The sequence below is a fragment of the Takifugu flavidus genome, chromosome 8, assembly GCF_003711565.1.
Source record: "Takifugu flavidus isolate HTHZ2018 chromosome 8, ASM371156v2, whole genome shotgun sequence".
NCBI classification, from domain to species: domain Eukaryota; kingdom Metazoa; phylum Chordata; class Actinopteri; order Tetraodontiformes; family Tetraodontidae; genus Takifugu; species Takifugu flavidus.
Genome location: NC_079527.1, coordinates 5961450 through 5978101, shown reverse-complemented (window position 1 = coordinate 5978101; position 16652 = coordinate 5961450). Strand labels below are relative to the sequence as shown.

Below are 16652 nucleotides of genomic sequence, written 5' to 3'. Positions count from 1 at the left end.
AAGTATCCAGGCCTTCTTCTCTTCTGCTGACATGCAGAACTTGCAGAACTTGAATGTTTTTAGAAAAACACCCATGCTTTCAGAGCTCTCTATGCTCACTACCAACAATAATTGTAACTTTTTCTGTGGGGGATCAATTCAGAAAATGCGATGCTTCTGGTGAAATCCATATCAAGATAATGAGATGCTCTAAAGATTGAGAAGAAAAAAAAGCACGATAAGACCATAGACCTTAATAAAAATATTAAAAATTCGGACATGCCCTCAATGATTCCCCAAGATTTAAATGATTTACATAATTATTTGTGAATTGTCATTCAACCATGTCCTAAAGTATTTCAACCTCAGCTTGATGGAAATCATGCTGAGGTTTAGGCCTCATGAGAGGCTAATAACAGCAGAAGCCAGATATCAGAGTGCACATTAGATTAGTTGGATGAAAGATGGGATGTTCTCTGGCTTGCCTGTGTCTCCTGGGATGTGTTCTGTATCCACTGGCTCAGTGCACTGTCCCAGCCTCAGAGTTTAGGCTGGAAGGAGATTATTTGATTGGTGGCCTTTTTGAAATCCATTACGAAGCCTTCCCAACCTTTCATGACAGACCACAAACCATGAACTGCTCCAGGTGAGTTCATCAATGGCTTTCATGCATGCCCTCGCTCAATCAACTGACAGTTGTGAGTTCTTTCAGTCCTCTCCTCTTTTCTCTCCGCAGTAAATTCCTCATTTTGTCAAACTATCGAAGGTTTCAGTTGATGAGATTCGCCGTGGCGGAAATCAACAACTCCACGAGCCTCCTGCCGAATGTAACTCTCGGTTATGAGGTGTTTGACCACTGCACGGATGCTCAGAGCTTTTCGGACGTTTTCAAATTACTCTCGGTCAATAATGTGATCCAACCTTGGAATGTACCAAACAAGAATGTGTCCAAAGTGGTAGCAGTGCTCGGTCTTTTCAGCAGCACCTTTACGCTGACTGTGGCCCCACTGTTCATGTCTGATTTCATCCCACTGGTACATGGTTCCCCACTTTCCTAATATGGTCACCACCTCTAAACGCCACTTTCTATTGAAAACCGGTTGTTTGTGACCTCTCAACAGATCTCCTATGGATCCTCAAGTTCCATCTTCTCGGAAAAGGCCAAATTTCCCTCTTTCCTGCGAACAGTGCACTCCAGCAAAAAAGTGATGGAAGTGATTGTAAAAATTTTGCAGTACTTCAAGTGGCAGTGGGTTGCCTTTCTTTACAGCAGTGATGATTATGGCACCGATGGGCTTAAACTCTTCATAGAGAAGATAAAGGACACTGAGATCTGCCTGGCGTACACTCACAGTCTTGACAGCAGTGATTACTTATCAATATTTAACCAGATCGATGCCCAGAGGATTAACCTTATCGTGGTTTATGCTTCCCAGTGGCACGCTATACCTCTGGTTCAAGCAGCAATACGGCACAATGTCACGGGCAAGGTGTGGATAGCAGGAGAAGCATGGTCTCTAAACAAGGAGCTCCCGAAGGAGAAAGGAATCAAAAACATCGGAACCGTGATCGGGGTGTCCCAGCCCGTGGTGACGATTCCTGGTTTTGAAGATTTTCTTTATTCGGTTAAAAAGGGGAATCGATGTGAAAGCACCGAGCAGCAGTTCTGCAACCAGATTTACAACTGCAGTCAAGAGAGCGCTGATATCCTAGATGCGGACCCTTCTTACTCGTTTTCTGTTTATTCTGCTGTCTACAGCGCTGCTCACGCCTTGCACAACGTCTTAAACTGTGACTTTGGTAAATGTGATAATGGCATTCCCATATCGCCACCCATGGTAAGCACACAAATCATTTTAAATCTAATATACATAATAATTAGGATCACTGCCAACTCATAAATGTCCAGGTCCGTTGACACCAATTCCTCATACTGTAATCTGTCTGTTCCAGCTTCTAGCCCAGTTAAAGAAGTCAAATTTTACACTCTTAACCGAGAGAGTTCAGTTCGATGAGAATGGTGATCCCAGGTTTGGCTCCTATGCGGTGTTGTTCTGGAACCAGACCGGTGACCCAGAGAATTTCGGCACCTGTTGGTTTTACCCTTCGGTCAAAATGTTCATCAATGACAGCAAAATCCAGTGGCACTCAAAAGAAGTAAGTCCTGTTTTCCTTGGTCCAGATAATTTGTATGTGTTGAGAAATACTTATGAATGTAAGTAATGGTGACGGCACATCTACAACATTAATTCAGTTTAGGACTACTGATGAGTTTTTAAACGATCGTTGTCATGCACAGGTGCCTATTTCCCAGTGTTCCAAGGACTGTAAAGAGGGGTATGCAAAAAGGATAGAGGGAATCCATCAATGTTGTTTCAAATGTGAAATCTGTCCAAATGGAACTTTTGTCAACAGAACAAGTGAGTTCATCTCCTTTAAGTCGGTTAAAAGTTTAGAGTAAAAATATGACAGCTTATTATGATCAACATTCATAAATGAAATTCCCAAATTTAACCATCCCAATGAAAATGCTCCTCTGAGCTGTAACAACAAATCCCCCTTTCGGTGTGATCTATGATGTCTTTATTTTTGGATTTCAGTCTTCACAGAAAAAAATAGGCTTTTTGTTCAGCACCTGTTGTTCTATTTGAAACAGAGGATCCCTTCAACTGCATCGACTGTGAGGAGCACCAGTGGTCTGCAGCAGGAAGCACATCGTGTCTCCCGCGGACGGTGGAGTACGTGGCCTTCACGGACACAGTGGCGGTCGTGATCCTGGTCGGAGCCGGCCTGTTGCTGGCTCTCACGTTAGCCATGTGTGTTCTCTTTGCTATCAACTACAACACGCCTGTGGTCCGATCTGCCGGGGGACCCATGTGCTTTCTGATCTTGGGCTGCCTCAGTCTCTGTAGCATCAGCATCTTCTTCTTCTTTGACAAACCGACTGTTGCCTTTTGCGTTTTAAGATTCCTGCCCTTTGTTTTATTCTACACTGTCTGTCTCGCCTGCTTTGTCGTCCGCTCCTTTCAGATCGTCAGCATTTTTAAAATAGCTGCCAAGTTCCCCCAAGCCCACAGCTGGTGGATGAAGTATCACGGTCAGTGGCTGGTCATCTCCGTCACCTTTGTCATTCAGGCATTTCTGATCATTGTCAGCGTATCATCTGACCCCCCCTCACCCTTCAGGGACATTGTCTCTTACCCAGACAAAATCATCCTTGGATGTTTCATGAATCTTAAAACATCATCTGTTTCATTTGTTTTACTTCTATTGTTGTGCCTGCTCTGCTTCATTTTTTCCTACATGGGCAAAGACCTTCCAAAAAATTACAACGAGGCCAAAGCGATAACCTTCTGCCTGCTCCTGCTGATCCTCACCTGGGTCATATTTACCACTGCGTCCCTGCTTTACCAAGGCAAATACATTCACTCACTGAACGCTTTGGCGGTGCTCTCCAGCATCTACTCCTTTTTGTTGTGGTATTTCCTCCCAAAATGTTACATCATCATTTTTCAGCCTCAGAAGAACACACAGAAGTACTTCCAAGGTCTGATTCAGGACTACACCAAGACTATTAGCCAGTAGCTGCCTTCAGTGGCACTGTCTGCATATCTACTAAACATTACAATTACTTTCAAGTAACATTTCATGTGTAGCTTTAACGGTTTACATAGAGCTTGATGTCAAATATTTCACCATATCTCCACAAATACTGGTTGAATAAAGATAAATAAATCAAGCACGATCAATGTTTTTTGTTAGTTTAGAAAATTATCTGCATTTAAATTTTACAGCTTAAGATTTTAGACATAATATCTCTGCAGTATTTTTCAGCTAAACCTTGTCTAGATAACTGGCTTAACAATAAGAGAAAATTGTGAATCTTATCATCTAAAAAGTATTCCTAATTCTTTGCACTAGTAGTCAGATGCATTGGCTTTGTTTCATATAATAGGGTGACATCGCATTGATAAAATAAAGTCTAATGTAAGGGAGGTAAAACGCTTAGCAGAGGATGGTTTCGATCCATCGACCTCTGGGTTATGGGCCCAGCACGCTTCCGCTGCGCCACTCTGCTGACTGGAACAGGACGTGTTCCTGATCATCCTGGTTGCTGGTTCCTTTCCTTATGTGTTATTTACACACTTCAGATGTTCTCCAAATGTTCACTTCGAGCGCGCAAGATGACCCATCATTTTCGGAAACTGTGCAACATCATTAACAGATTATCCTACATCATTAATCCATGATTATATTTAATTATTCCATATTTACTTAAATTATTTTAATAGAATGAACAACTTTCTTGCCAACAACTTATATGAATAGTTTTGTTTTTTTGATCTGTAACATTTAATGAATATACTCACTAACTGCAGTTTATCCACGAAAATAAGACAAAAGCGTTGGGAAAATAGTATACAGTGTTGGAAATTAAATCCAAAATGCATAGTTAGAATTCCCAGAGTGACGTTGAGTTGATGCCGGGACAGGGTCACAAAAGGTTGACAATGAGGTCGGGGAGACGCTGCCCGGCACATTCTGTGTTTCCATTTGAAAGTCAAAGTTTCCCGCCGTGACACACGGTGCCCCACTAAATGAAACGGAAAGAGCCGCGGCCGCGGGGGGTATGTGACAATTACACAAGGTAAATTGCCATTTTGTTGCTGCTATTCAGTTTCCTGCAGAAGAGAAGGGGAGGCCGGACCGTGAAAGTAGGAACGAATTGGTAAATAGTGCCACTTAGCATGGCATATGGCGCGCCGGGAGAGGTGGACGCTGACGCCAACAAATTGTCGATTTCATACCAATTTCAGAGTTACACTCACCACACACGTTGCCAAGCACAAGCCTAAAGTAGATATCAATGTGCTCCTCCAAATCAAACGAGAATTAAGATGGAGTTTTAACCATTAAACAATATGAATTTATGACTGGCATCAATGAGTAACAATCTATTAAACTATCATTTCGGAGCTAAGAGTAATGCGATAATTATATATCCTTCATCTTTCTGGGTTTTTTTTATCATATCATATATGCTACAAGTTTGGAAACTGAGTTTCTGGGGGATATGTGATTTACAAAATATGGAGCGAGGAAAATCAGAGGAACGCCCCGCGCTTTTTCACTCGTACCTTTCAATTTTCCTTTATGGTCACATAAAGGAGAAACCCTGGGAAACAAGACTTGGCCAGCAACTGGCTCTTTTGCATACCAAGTTTTTAAAAAGTGGACCATTTTCTCGCCATATGGGATTTGCCTTTAGAAACTGGGCCAACCAGTTCCTCTTGAGGATCTCATAGGCACATGTGGTTTAATTTCTCTAATTAACATGGGTGTTTTTAACAAATATAATTGCAAATACACTCGTGTTTAAGTGGACTTGCATATACACCCACTGCACTACCTCACTGTCAATAGGCTTGTCCTCTTTCAAGAATTGACAACTGATTTGGGCTCATTTTTAGTCTCAGAGAGGGTGAAGTTAAAGTAGATAATGGTCATAAATCCATCAGTGCTAAAGATAATCCGAACTTTATACGAGTTTCTGTTCAGAATATGAAATAACGCTGATAAAAATACTAAAAGGGGTTTCTTTTTACGTGTGACGTGTTCGAAATCATATCTGGAGCTTCTGGTAGCTGTTGTTTTACGCATCGTTAAATGCTCCAAAGGCTTCACGTTTATTCTCATTCAAATCGTGCTCGAGTGGTCCAGAGTAAATGGCAGATGTTTTGCAATTCAAGGCGCATCAATGCCCATGAGCTTTAGTGTTTAACAATAGCGCTCCCCTTTTGTTCGCCACTTGTGTCTTTCAGCGTGGAGCTCCACAAAAGCTTCATCCTCCAGCGAGTTATAAAGTTACTTTCCAGTCAGTTCATTTCGGCCCTCGAGAGGACCTTAAGCGATGTTAATGCGCACCTCTGGTCTTTTCATGCCCTAACCCCTGCACACACAGGCAAACAGCGGCCATTGTGCGCTCCGACCAAAGTAAGAAGTCTTTAAATAACCCGGAGACCAGTCTATAGAAATTCATGACGCTATTTCTGTTTGATGTTTGATCAGAGCTTCGTCAACTGGGCCGTCGCGTGGCCTTCTATAGCAAAAACTGTATATTCCAGTATTTTTTTCAGTATAAATCTGTGCATGCACCCGTTTGTTACTTTGACTTTTGTTGCACACAATGAGCGTTTCGGTCACACTAGTTCTGCCTGCAGGTTCATTGAATGGAGGGCGTTACATCGATTTGCACGATGCGCCCAGTTGTTTGCATTATTGAACTATAAGACATCGTCTCAGTAGAGAATTAAATAAAAATATCGTCCCTTTAAAAATTGAAATGCACTTTTAAGTAACTTTATCTATCAGCAATTTCATATGGATGAGGTGATGAAGAGTTACCATTTAGCATTTGCAATTCTATTAAGTTGACTGATGTCAAAACATACATGTTCTATGTTATCTGTGTTTATTTGCGTAACTGACGTACAGGCAGAGAACCTCGGAATCGCTTAACCATTGGATTGCAAATGTCTCAGTTTCCCTCCAAACAGCAACCTAGTTTATTGCAGTAATTGCATAATTGCTTCACTAATTGCTGTTAACAAGTTTCCCAATAGTCCAATTATTACAGCAGCATTGTTGTGTCCCCGCCGCAGGCATCCATGACAAAGGTCCGATCGGGTTAATGAATGACCTGAGGCTGAAAAGTCAAAGTGAAGCGAAGTCCTGACTCCTTTCACAAACAAACCCCTAACTTGTCATTTAATGGCACTTGCATTATTATGTCCATTTGAGGCACAAGTTTCTCTTTGAGCCATTCTCATCGACGGATGATGACACGAAGAATCAGGTGATGCTGGAGGGAAAGAGTTCCAAAGCTGTCGGCCCTCATAGTTTCCCCCCTTCTTTTGAGTCTTCTTTGTCCCACAGACACCAAACACTAATTGGAATTATACCGAAAAATCAGCTGTGAAACCCGCGAAATGCCGAGACACGCAGGCTGGAATCATCTCTTTACGGTTCTGAGTTTACATTTTAAAAAGCGTGAAAATGCAGATAATGCGGAGTTTACGGGTGACAAAGGACGGCTGAGAGGCTCCCTCTACGAGAGCCTCCGTGGCCAAATTTCATACCAATTAAATGCTTTAGTATACGACATCAGGACTGTGTCCCGCAAATTTGTTCTTGGACACGAGACCGGAAAAATACGAAGTGCGATGTTCGGCAGTCGAATTATTCGGTTTCTAAAGAGATATCTGATACATTTTAGGATTTCAAATACATCGTGTCAGTAAAAAGAATGAAAACTGAAGCCTTTGTTAAAAGTTCATGCGATCCAATTTTACGTTGTAATGTCCAAGTTTCCTTTCCTAAACAGAATTTAAAGCATCCTTGGGTGCTTACGTGGAAGGGAATCTTTTGATGGCCACACGTTTGTGGCAACAAAGCAGTGGAAAGTAAAAATTAATTGCTCGCTGCTATATATACACACGACCCTCCTTTCATGCGCGCAGTCCGAATTTTAAAGTGTCTCTATCAAACCGACCCGTGCGACACTAAATGCGCGTCATCGGGTGTTACGCGCAAAGATAAATTTGAGATCATTTACAGTTGTGTTTAACATCCGCAATAGGTGGCAGTTTTTCTGTGAGTTTAATATCTCCAGCTGCACAGTGTGTGCGTGTGAGGGCAGTAAAACCGAAGCATTGTTCGAGTTAGTGAGACTTTCCCAAGCTTTCCTCCCCTTTCAGCGAGCACTGTGGAAAATCGGGAGGTGAGGGACCGGGGACAAGGGGCGGCCCGCGATTCTCCTCGGTGCCTCACCGCGGCTGGTACCAAGACAAAAAGCTAAGAACGCACAATGGTCAAAGACTCCAAAACCGTTAACATTTTCTCCACTAAAATCGTGTGCTTTACATTTCAGGTGTTTGATAGTCAAAGCATAATATTTGCTAACCTCTTTTCCCCAGAGAAAGCAGGTCAGCTGGTGGCGGGACAGTAAGAATTGGCCACCAGAAAATCGAGACGCTGTGATGACATGCAAGGAATTATCACGGTGCTGCCTTCGTCCTGGTGGCGTGAAACTCGCCTATAAAAGATTGAATACAGGAGACCCACACCGTGGTGGCCAACCAGAACCACAAGGATTAAAAACCATGTTTAAGATTTTTACGCTTTTATGCCCCCACACGATGCGTCGTCGGGTATTTGGATCACAACGCGAACATGTGCATCGACCTTTTTTGACTTAGCCTGCCTATTCTGTAAAGAATGCAGACGTTTAACTTTTATTCAAGTAAAAAGAATAATAAAAGCCGTTGGAAAGCAACATTTTGAGAGTAGTTGACTTATAACAACACATTAAAGTCACCCAACATTTGATATTGCTTTTCCCTTGCAGCCTTCGGCTGTCAAGTGACGCCACGGCTGCTCATTTAAGGAGAACAGACAGGCGGGACTGTTTGCATTGAGATGTTAAGTGGATGTCGAAGAGCTATATAAATCCACTCAGGATCCGCTCCTCCATTTGTGCGCCAGAGAGAAAGAGATTAAACCGAGAGCAAACAGAATGGTAGCAACGACAGACAGCGAAGATCCACCCAAACACGTCAGTGGAAAAAAGGTGTGTACCGTAACTCGTTTATAAGAAATCAAACAAAAGCCAACATGGCATTTTAACCCAATCTGCATTTCTTTCAAAGGTATCCAAACCGCTCATGGAAAAGAAAAGACGAGCTCGCATAAATAAGTGTTTGGACCAGTTGAAAATACTTTTGGAAAGCTACTACAGCACCAGCGTACGTTTATATCCCTGCATCAGTAAAACTTGTGTTGCGACTCATTTTTATTGTCACTTATTGTTATCTTATCTTCCCCTCTCAGATCCGAAAGCGCAAACTTGAAAAAGCTGACATTCTGGAGCTCACAGTGAATCACCTTAGAAACCTTCAGAAACATCAGAGCTGTAAGTAGAACTCCAGATTGATCGCTGAAATCGTTTAACTAATCAGGCCATTCATTAGGCCATTAAAGGTTGATGCATTCCTCCTCTTTTGCAGGCAACATCGCCTCTTCCGAGTCGTCTGACCACCAAAGCGGCTTCCGCCGCTGCGCTGCGAACGTCGACCAGTTCCTGCTGATGGCGGACAGCGTGAACGGGATCGACCGCTGGATGCTGTCGCAGCTCTCCGCTAAACTGTGGCGCCCCCGCGGGGGGGAGGACGCCATCAGCACCACGGACAGCGGCCCGAGCCGAGCTCCGGCACGAGACAAGGAGCGGCGAATTCAGCCGAAGGCGCACGAGGCAACAAAAGGGACCGACCCGGCGGCCACTGACGTCAGCGCGTTACCGACAGAGGACACGCGACCGCGCTCCGGGAGCAGACGGACGGAGGCTGCACCAAATGATGCAGGACCCGCTAACACGGAGACAGATTCTGCTGCCGAGAGGAGCGAGAGCACGAATGTTCCCCACATGTGGAGGCCCTGGTAGAGCCGACGGACATTAGAGATTGGTTCAATGTTTATAAATGCACTATATAGAAGTCTAGAGTATCCTAATATGTTGAATATGGATGTATTTTTTTATTTACCTAATAAAGATGTTCAAAAATCACAACTCGGTTTGTTAAACCCTAAAATGAGTCGTTTTAGATACTCTAATATATAATAAAGGGGTTCTGTTTGTCATTTCGTTCTGAAAAGAAAATATGGTCTCATACCAATATTTAATTTCAATACAGTCATGCCATTAGAGTCAGAACATAGGGTGCCAGGGTAAAAAGCACCCTTTTAAATAAAAAGCATAGCAGTCATATTGCATATCATGAACTCAAACTCTTTTTAATAAATAGGTTAACTAAAAAAAGGAGCGGATTACAGATACAGATGACAGGAGAGTTCAGGGTATTGTGGCAACTTCCATTCTTCGCGTGTTTTACGCATAAGTACCGCAAAAGTAGCAGTGAAATCAGATTCTTGTCGAGCAGCACAACCATTTTCTGCTAAAGACCAGTATAATTTCACGCTCTGTCCTCTCCTCTGTGAACAGGTGGAGCAGAAAGTTACATTTAAATTATAATGTAATTATTATTTTTTACAGGTTAATATTACTTTTATTTTCAATGTTTGGATCTCCATTAAACCGTTTTTGTTTCAAAAGAAAGACGCCTGGAGGCAAATTTAAAATAATACTAATATGAATAAAGGAATGACTTGTCTGACTTGTATTTTAAGCTCAACAGAGAAGAGGCCGTTTGTAACAGAGTGCAATTAGAACGAAGCTTTATCTGTTTATGTAGTTAATTTATCATTTTTCAGTGCTAGTCTTTTCAGTTCTTTAATATATGAGCCATATGCTCAGCACAGCAAACTTTTGTCTCATCCTTTTGTAAAGCCCCCTCCGTTTTCTTCCGCTGCCCAAGTAGTTGTGCCATAAAGTGTCTCTTCATCCTCCAGAAGCAGTGTGGTCGTGGACGGCACCGTGCAGCGAGGAGAATCGCTGAAACGCCCACGGGGGGGGGGGGGGGGGGTGGTTGTGCGTCCTGTGCACAACATAAAACAGCGCTTCTTGGTGGAAGTACAGTGGGATGAGAACGTTTGGGCACCCTTGACAATTGGCATTATTTTTATTCACCAATCATTGGGTGTTTTAATTCACAACTTAATTTTGATATATCAAATAACTGATGAACACAATCATATTTCAGCAGTGAAATGAGGTTTCATTGGGTTAACAGAAAATGTGCAATATGCCCCAAAACAAAAAAAGGCCTGTGCATAAATTTGGGCACCTTAATAGAAAAATCATATTAGTGTTTAGTAGAGCCTCCTTCTGCAAAAATAAGAGCCTGTATGAGTGTCCGGATCCTGGATGATGGTATTTTGGCCCATTCCACCTGGCAAAATGGACAGCCTGCTTCAAGTCATCCCACAGATTCTCAATGATGTTCAAATCTGGGGACTGGGATGGCCATTCCAAAACGTTCCTGACAGTGGAAACTGGCAGCTGGAATCTTTTGGACAGCTTTTTGTAACCTTCCCCTAAACCATAATGCTGGATAATCTTGGTTTTGAGGTGATCAGAAAGTTGTTTTGAGGCTCCCATGTTGCAGCTCTTCAGAGGAGCGTCAAACAGAATGAGAACTGGCATTTGGCCACCTTAAATACCTTTTGTCATTATTTTATGCACCTGTCATTAAGTTCAAGGCTTAACGAGCTCACCAAACCAATTTTATGTGTCCAGTTATCTTGTGATGATTAGTTACAGGCCATCAAAGCAACAAAATGACAAGGGTGCCCACATTTTTGCACAGCCTATTTTTTACATTTGATTTAATTTCACACAGTTGCATACTATGAATACTTCTGTGTTAAAATCTGTGTTTAGAAATCAAGCTAACACTTGGCTCTTATGGGCAAATGAAGGACATGCCACCAAGATAATTTTGTGTGAAGTCAGATTCCATTATTACACAACCTCCGAGGGGGTGCCCAAACTTTCTCATACCATACTTTCTCAACAACTTTCTCATAAGTTGTTACTGCACCCTCTACTAACCTCCCCCCCCATTAATTATAGCCGATATTAATGAGAGGCGACCTGAACGCCACGTGACTTCCACATTGAAAACCCTTCAGCTTTTTTTAAAGGTTTCTATGAACTCAATCAAGATTGTCGGGGCAGCCTAGTTTAGTGTGCCACCGTGCATATGATGAGAACTGCAGCAGGGACTGAATCGCTGTTTAACATCATAGTGGCTGCAGTCACGCGTTCATGACAGGGCAGACGTGGGTGAAGTGAGCTTCATCCTGCAGGACAAGTTCACAGCTGCCGCCGAATTGTTTGGCCCAGCCAGTGGCCCCTTCAATCTACGGTTAATAGAGTTCTGCTACTTATCCGCACGAATTTACATTGGCCTTTATACGGCAAATTAAAGATTTTTTACAAAATGTAAATACAAATTCAGATAAAGCTGTTTTTATGGTAACTAACAGAGCAAGTTCTGCCTCGTATTCATTATTTCACAGCTTTAACGAAGTCACGTTGATAACATAAATTTCTGTCACAGAAATTAAATCTCCGCACCAGCCGCTACCGAAGCCACGTTAAACTGGAGCAGTGGAGATATTTAGGATCCACAGAAACAAGAAGGAGCGGGATCCGCGATCGGCGGTGCCCCGATCCGCCGTTTATTGTCCCAAATTGTTCTTGTTGCGATAAAATGCTCTATTGGTGATTGGTGATTAAACATGAACGTGACCAACGCTGGGAGTTGATAATGTTGAAAAAAGTAAAAAGCGATTACATTTCTGAGGTTTATAAAGATATAAATTTTAGCAGAGGATGGTTTCGATCCATCGACCTCTGGGTTATGGGCCCAGCACGCTTCCGCTGCGCCACTCTGCTGACAGGCTCGCAGAGGATCCCTGATCGTCCTGGTTCCTGGTTCCTTTCCTGTGCGTTATGCGCGCGAGATGACTCAGCATTTTCGAAAACGTGTCCCACAACTGCTGCGTCATCTGTGAACTTGACAATTTCCTTTTCTGATATGCTGGAGAAGCATCAAAAGCAGAGTGGCGCAGCGGAAGCGTGCTGGGCCCATAACCCAGAGGTCGATGGATCGAAACCATCCTCTGCTAGGCCTTTTATTACCAAGTCCACAAAGTAAGAAATCCCACCATGCTCAATATAACACAGCTACACCCAACAAAAGCTGCTGATTTCCTTTTGTAAAGAGCAACATTAGCACGCTTCTGCAGCACCACTCTCTACGTCAACTCTCATTAAGCGGGAGATAAATAAAGTATACATTTAAAAAAGGACCCCAGTCATGCTGCATATCAACGTTTGAAAGATTGTTTGGGCTGCTGTAGTGATACTGTCAAATTGGATGTGAATGACGTGCTAAATATGATTTACTTGAACATTGTAGCAGTGAAGTTTGACAGAGCTTGAACACCTCACAAACTGCAGTGGACCACGTCCATCAAGTGGACTATTTCATTATTAATAGGGGGACATCGCAGTGATTAAGGTAAAGCAAGAAAAGGCCTAGCAGAGGATGGTTTCAATCCATCGACCTCTGGGTTATGGGCCCAGCACGCTTCCGCTGCGCCACTCTGCTCTATAGCAGCTGCATGCATATCAGAACAAGAAGAGATAGAAAAAAACACCAAGCAAAAAAGTTTTACATGAACAATTTCATAAATACCTGAAGGATTACAGATCTTTAGACATTAGGATGATCTAATAAAGAACATTTCAATGATTTAGTTAGGGACAATGTAGTTAAGGTAATTCAGCAAGCAAAAAAAAAGGTTGTGCATCCTCCCTCCACCTGAGCTATGAAAGCCCCATTCAGGAGGACATAAACGTTCTTCATGTTTACTCAGAGTTTGCTTAATTTCATTTTATCAACGACCAAAGTAACAAATTTGCCGAATGAAGGAATCAAACATGCTGCTCTGCACCGGTATGCTGACATTGATTCTGAGCTGAGTGTTGTGCTTTTGTACAGTCAGACAAATGTTTCCACATCAAGGAGCCTGTTTTTGTTCATCATATCTGGAACCAGCCTCTGTAGGTAGAGGATGGTTCCGGTCCATCGACCTCTGGGTTATAGATTATGCTTCCTCTGCTCTGTTTTAAAGACAGCATTATGCTGTATAACAGGCACTCTGCTGTAGTTTTTAAATAACTAGCAGATAATAACTAGATAACTAGAGTTCCTCAATCAGGCTGGAAATGTCACCTTCTTAGGAAAGCTCGCTGTATGTGCTGTCTGCATTCTCCCTTCAGGGAGGCACTTTTCTGATGCACACCTGTACTGGAGGTTTGGTGCCTCCAATATAAACTTTCTTCCCGATCAGTGTTTTGTGGCTTTTTAATTTAAAAACGTATCCAGAGTGCTTTTGTGACAAAATCTTCCATGACAGGGTCTTTCTGGTTTTAGAACACATCATTTGCAGGTGAATATTAAAAACTCTGCATTGTATTTAATATAGAAAGTTGAAGAGGGTTGGCACAGATTATACTTTGGGCATTGCTTTTTTACTGAAATTATTGTGCAAATTGAAATAAAAATCACGCAATTTGAATGTTGAATCATAATGATATGACCATGGATGTGCAGCGGCTTCTCAAGCTACCGACTTCTTGCCCTTTTGCAGGGATGGGTCCTTCCCTTTGCTGTATAATCTGTGGGTGTAACACACCTAAGCAGCCGCATTGTCAAGTTCACAGATGATGCAGCAGTTGTGGGACACGTTTCCGAAAATGCTGAGTCAATCACGCGTCACGCATAGGAAAGGAACCAGGAACCAGGATAATCAGGGATGCTGAGGGACCCGGTGAGCAGAGTGGCGCAGCGGAAGCGTGCTGGGCCCATAACCCAGAGGTCGATGGATCGAAACCATCCTCTGCTAGGCCTTTTATTACCAAGTCCACAAAGTCAGAAATCCCACCATGCTCAATATAACACAGCTACACCCAGCAAAAGCTGCTGATTTCCTTTTGTAAAGAGCAACATTAGCACGCTTCTGCAGCACCACTCTCTACGTCAACTCTCATTAAGCGGGAGATAAATAAAGTATACATTTAAAAAAGGACCCCAGTCATGCTGCATATCAACGTTTGAAAGATTGTTTGGGCTGCTGTAGTGATACTGTCAAATTGGATGTTAATGACGTGCTAAATATGATTTACTTGAAGATTGTAGCAGTGAAGTTTGACAGAGCTTGAACACCTCACAAACTGCAGTGGACCACGTCCATCAAGTGGACTATTTCATTATTAATAGGGGGACATCGCAGTGATTAAGGTAAAGCAAGAAAAGGCCTAGCAGAGGATGGTTTCGATCCATCGACCTCTGGGTTATGGGCCCAGCACGCTTCCGCTGCGCCACTCTGCTGACAGGCTCGCAGAGGATCCCTGATCGTCCTGGTTCCTGGTTCCTTTCCTGTGCGTTATGCGCGCGAGATGACTCAGCATTTTCAGAAATGTGTCCCACAACTGCTGCGTCATCTGTGAACTTAACAATTTCTTGTTCTGATATGCTAGAGAAGCATCAAAAGCAGAGTGGCGCAGCGGAAGCGTGCTGGGCCCATAACCCAGAGGTCGATGGATCGAAACCATCCTCTGCTAGGCCTTTTATCACCAAGTCAGAAATCCCACCATGCTCAATATAACACAGCTACACCCAACAAAAGCTGCTGATTTCCTTTTGTAAAGAGCAACATTAGCACGCTTCTGCAGCACCACTCTCTACGTCAACTCTCATTAAGCGGGAGATAAATAAAGTATACATTTAAAAAAGGACCCCAGTCATGCTGCATATCAACGTTTGAAAGATTGTTTGGGCTGCTGTAGTGATACTGTCAAATTGGATGTTAATGACGTGCTAAATATGATTTACTTGAACATTGTAGCAGTGAAGTTTGACAGAGCTTGAACACCTCACAAACTGCGCAGTGGACCACGTCCATCAAGTGGACTATTTCATTATTAATAGGGGGACATCGCAGTGATTAAGGTAAAGCAAGAAAAGGCCTAGCAGAGGATGGTTTCGATCCATCGACCTCTGGGTTATGGGCCCAGCACGCTTCCGCTGCGCCACTCTGCTCTACAGACTTCGCAGGTATATCAGAACAAGAAGAGATAGAAAAAAACACCAAGCAAAAAAGTTTTACATGAACAATTTCATAAATACCTGAAGGATTACAGATCTTTAGACATTAGGATGATCTAATAAAGAACATTTCAATGATTTAATTAGAGACAATGTAGTTAAGTAAATTAATCAAAGGCAGCAAAAAAAAAGGTTGTGCATCCTCCCTCCACCTGAGCTATGAAAGCCCCATTCAGGAGGACATAAACGTTCTTCATGTTTACTCAGAGTTTGCTTAATTTCATTTTTTAAACAACCAAAGTAACAAATTTGCCGAATGAAGGAATCAAACATGCTGCTCTGCACCGGTATGCTGACATTGATTCTGAGCTGAGTGTTGTGCTTTTGTACAGTCAGACAAATGTTTCCACATCAAGGAGCCTGTTTTTGTTCATCATATCTGGAACCAGCCTCTGTAGGTAGAGGAGACAGCATTATAAAAATCACCCAAAATTATAAAAATCACGCAATTTGAATGTTGAATCATAATGATATGACCATGGATGTGCAGCGGCTTCTCAAGCTACCGACTTCTTGCCCTTTTGCAGGGATGGGTCCTTCCCTTTGCTGTGTAATCTGTGGGTGTAACACACCTAAGCAGCCGCATTGTCAAGTTCACAGATGACGCAGCAGTTGTGGGACACGTTTCCGAAAATGCTGAGTCAACTAACGCACACAACGCATAGGAAAGGAACCAGGAACCAGGATAATCGGGGATGCTAAGTGACCCTGTGAGCAGAGTGGCGCAGCGGAAGCGTGCTGGGCCCATAACCCAGAGGTCGATGGATCGAAACCATCCTCTGCTAGGCCTTTTATTACCAAGTCCACAAAGTCAGAAATCCCACCATGCTCAATATAACACAGCTACACCCAACAAAAGCTGCTGATTTCCTTTTGTAAAAAGCAACATTAGCACGCTTCTGTTGCACCACTCTCTACGTCAACTCTCATTAAGCGGGAGATAAATAAAGTGTACATTTCAAAAAGGACCCCAGTCAT

General features: G+C 42.8%; 2 protein-coding genes and 8 non-coding genes across 10 annotated transcripts; 6 read left to right on the top strand and 4 right to left on the bottom strand.

The window, feature by feature from the left end:
• Positions 1-443: 443 nt before the first annotated feature.
• On the top strand, positions 444-3719 carry LOC130530108 (taste receptor type 1 member 1-like). The gene is made up of 6 exons (XM_057041004.1): positions 444-625; positions 716-1013; positions 1101-1817; positions 1933-2136; positions 2279-2399; positions 2636-3719. Exons 1-6 carry the CDS (start codon positions 444-446, stop codon positions 3562-3564), a joined length of 2451 nt encoding a protein of 816 aa, XP_056896984.1. The 3' UTR covers positions 3565-3719.
• Positions 3720-3985: 266 nt separating this feature from the next.
• Positions 3986-4057, bottom strand: trnam-cau (transfer RNA methionine (anticodon CAU)). Its single transcript has one exon. It is a non-coding gene; the product is annotated as a tRNA-Met (tRNA).
• A 3236-nt stretch (positions 4058-7293) lies between these two features.
• Positions 7294-9530, top strand: her3 (hairy-related 3). Its single transcript, XM_057041127.1, has 4 exons — positions 7294-8608; positions 8688-8783; positions 8869-8950; positions 9045-9530. The coding sequence occupies exons 1-4, from the start codon at positions 8555-8557 to the stop codon at positions 9476-9478; spliced, it is 666 nt and encodes a 221-aa protein (XP_056897107.1). The 5' UTR covers positions 7294-8554; the 3' UTR covers positions 9479-9530.
• A 2792-nt stretch (positions 9531-12322) lies between these two features.
• Positions 12323-12394, bottom strand: trnam-cau (transfer RNA methionine (anticodon CAU)). The gene has a single exon. It is a non-coding gene; the product is annotated as a tRNA-Met (tRNA).
• A 161-nt stretch (positions 12395-12555) lies between these two features.
• trnam-cau (transfer RNA methionine (anticodon CAU)) lies at positions 12556-12627 on the top strand. Its single transcript has one exon. It is a non-coding gene; the product is annotated as a tRNA-Met (tRNA).
• Positions 12628-14340: 1713 nt separating this feature from the next.
• On the top strand, positions 14341-14412 carry trnam-cau (transfer RNA methionine (anticodon CAU)). Its single transcript has one exon. It is a non-coding gene; the product is annotated as a tRNA-Met (tRNA).
• Positions 14413-14825: 413 nt separating this feature from the next.
• On the bottom strand, positions 14826-14897 carry trnam-cau (transfer RNA methionine (anticodon CAU)). The gene has a single exon. It is a non-coding gene; the product is annotated as a tRNA-Met (tRNA).
• Positions 14898-15058: 161 nt separating this feature from the next.
• trnam-cau (transfer RNA methionine (anticodon CAU)) lies at positions 15059-15130 on the top strand. The gene has a single exon. It is a non-coding gene; the product is annotated as a tRNA-Met (tRNA).
• A 406-nt stretch (positions 15131-15536) lies between these two features.
• trnam-cau (transfer RNA methionine (anticodon CAU)) lies at positions 15537-15608 on the bottom strand. Its single transcript has one exon. It is a non-coding gene; the product is annotated as a tRNA-Met (tRNA).
• Positions 15609-16387: 779 nt separating this feature from the next.
• Positions 16388-16459, top strand: trnam-cau (transfer RNA methionine (anticodon CAU)). The gene has a single exon. It is a non-coding gene; the product is annotated as a tRNA-Met (tRNA).
• The last annotated feature ends 193 nt before the right edge of the window (positions 16460-16652 follow it).

Coding starts and splice junctions, on each gene's coding strand:
- LOC130530108 (XM_057041004.1), top strand. CDS start 444: ATGGGATGTTCTCTGGCTTGCCTGTGTCTCCTGGGATGTGTTCTGTAT. Junction 626..715: donor CAAACCATGAACTGCTCCAG/GTGAGTTCATCA, acceptor TTCTCTCCGCAG/TAAATTCCTCATTTTGTCAA. Junction 1,818..1,932: donor TTCCCATATCGCCACCCATG/GTAAGCACACAA, acceptor TGTCTGTTCCAG/CTTCTAGCCCAGTTAAAGAA.
- her3 (XM_057041127.1), top strand. CDS start 8,555: ATGGTAGCAACGACAGACAGCGAAGATCCACCCAAACACGTCAGTGGA. Junction 8,609..8,687: donor AACACGTCAGTGGAAAAAAG/GTGTGTACCGTA, acceptor TTTCTTTCAAAG/GTATCCAAACCGCTCATGGA. Junction 8,951..9,044: donor CCTTCAGAAACATCAGAGCT/GTAAGTAGAACT, acceptor CCTCTTTTGCAG/GCAACATCGCCTCTTCCGAG.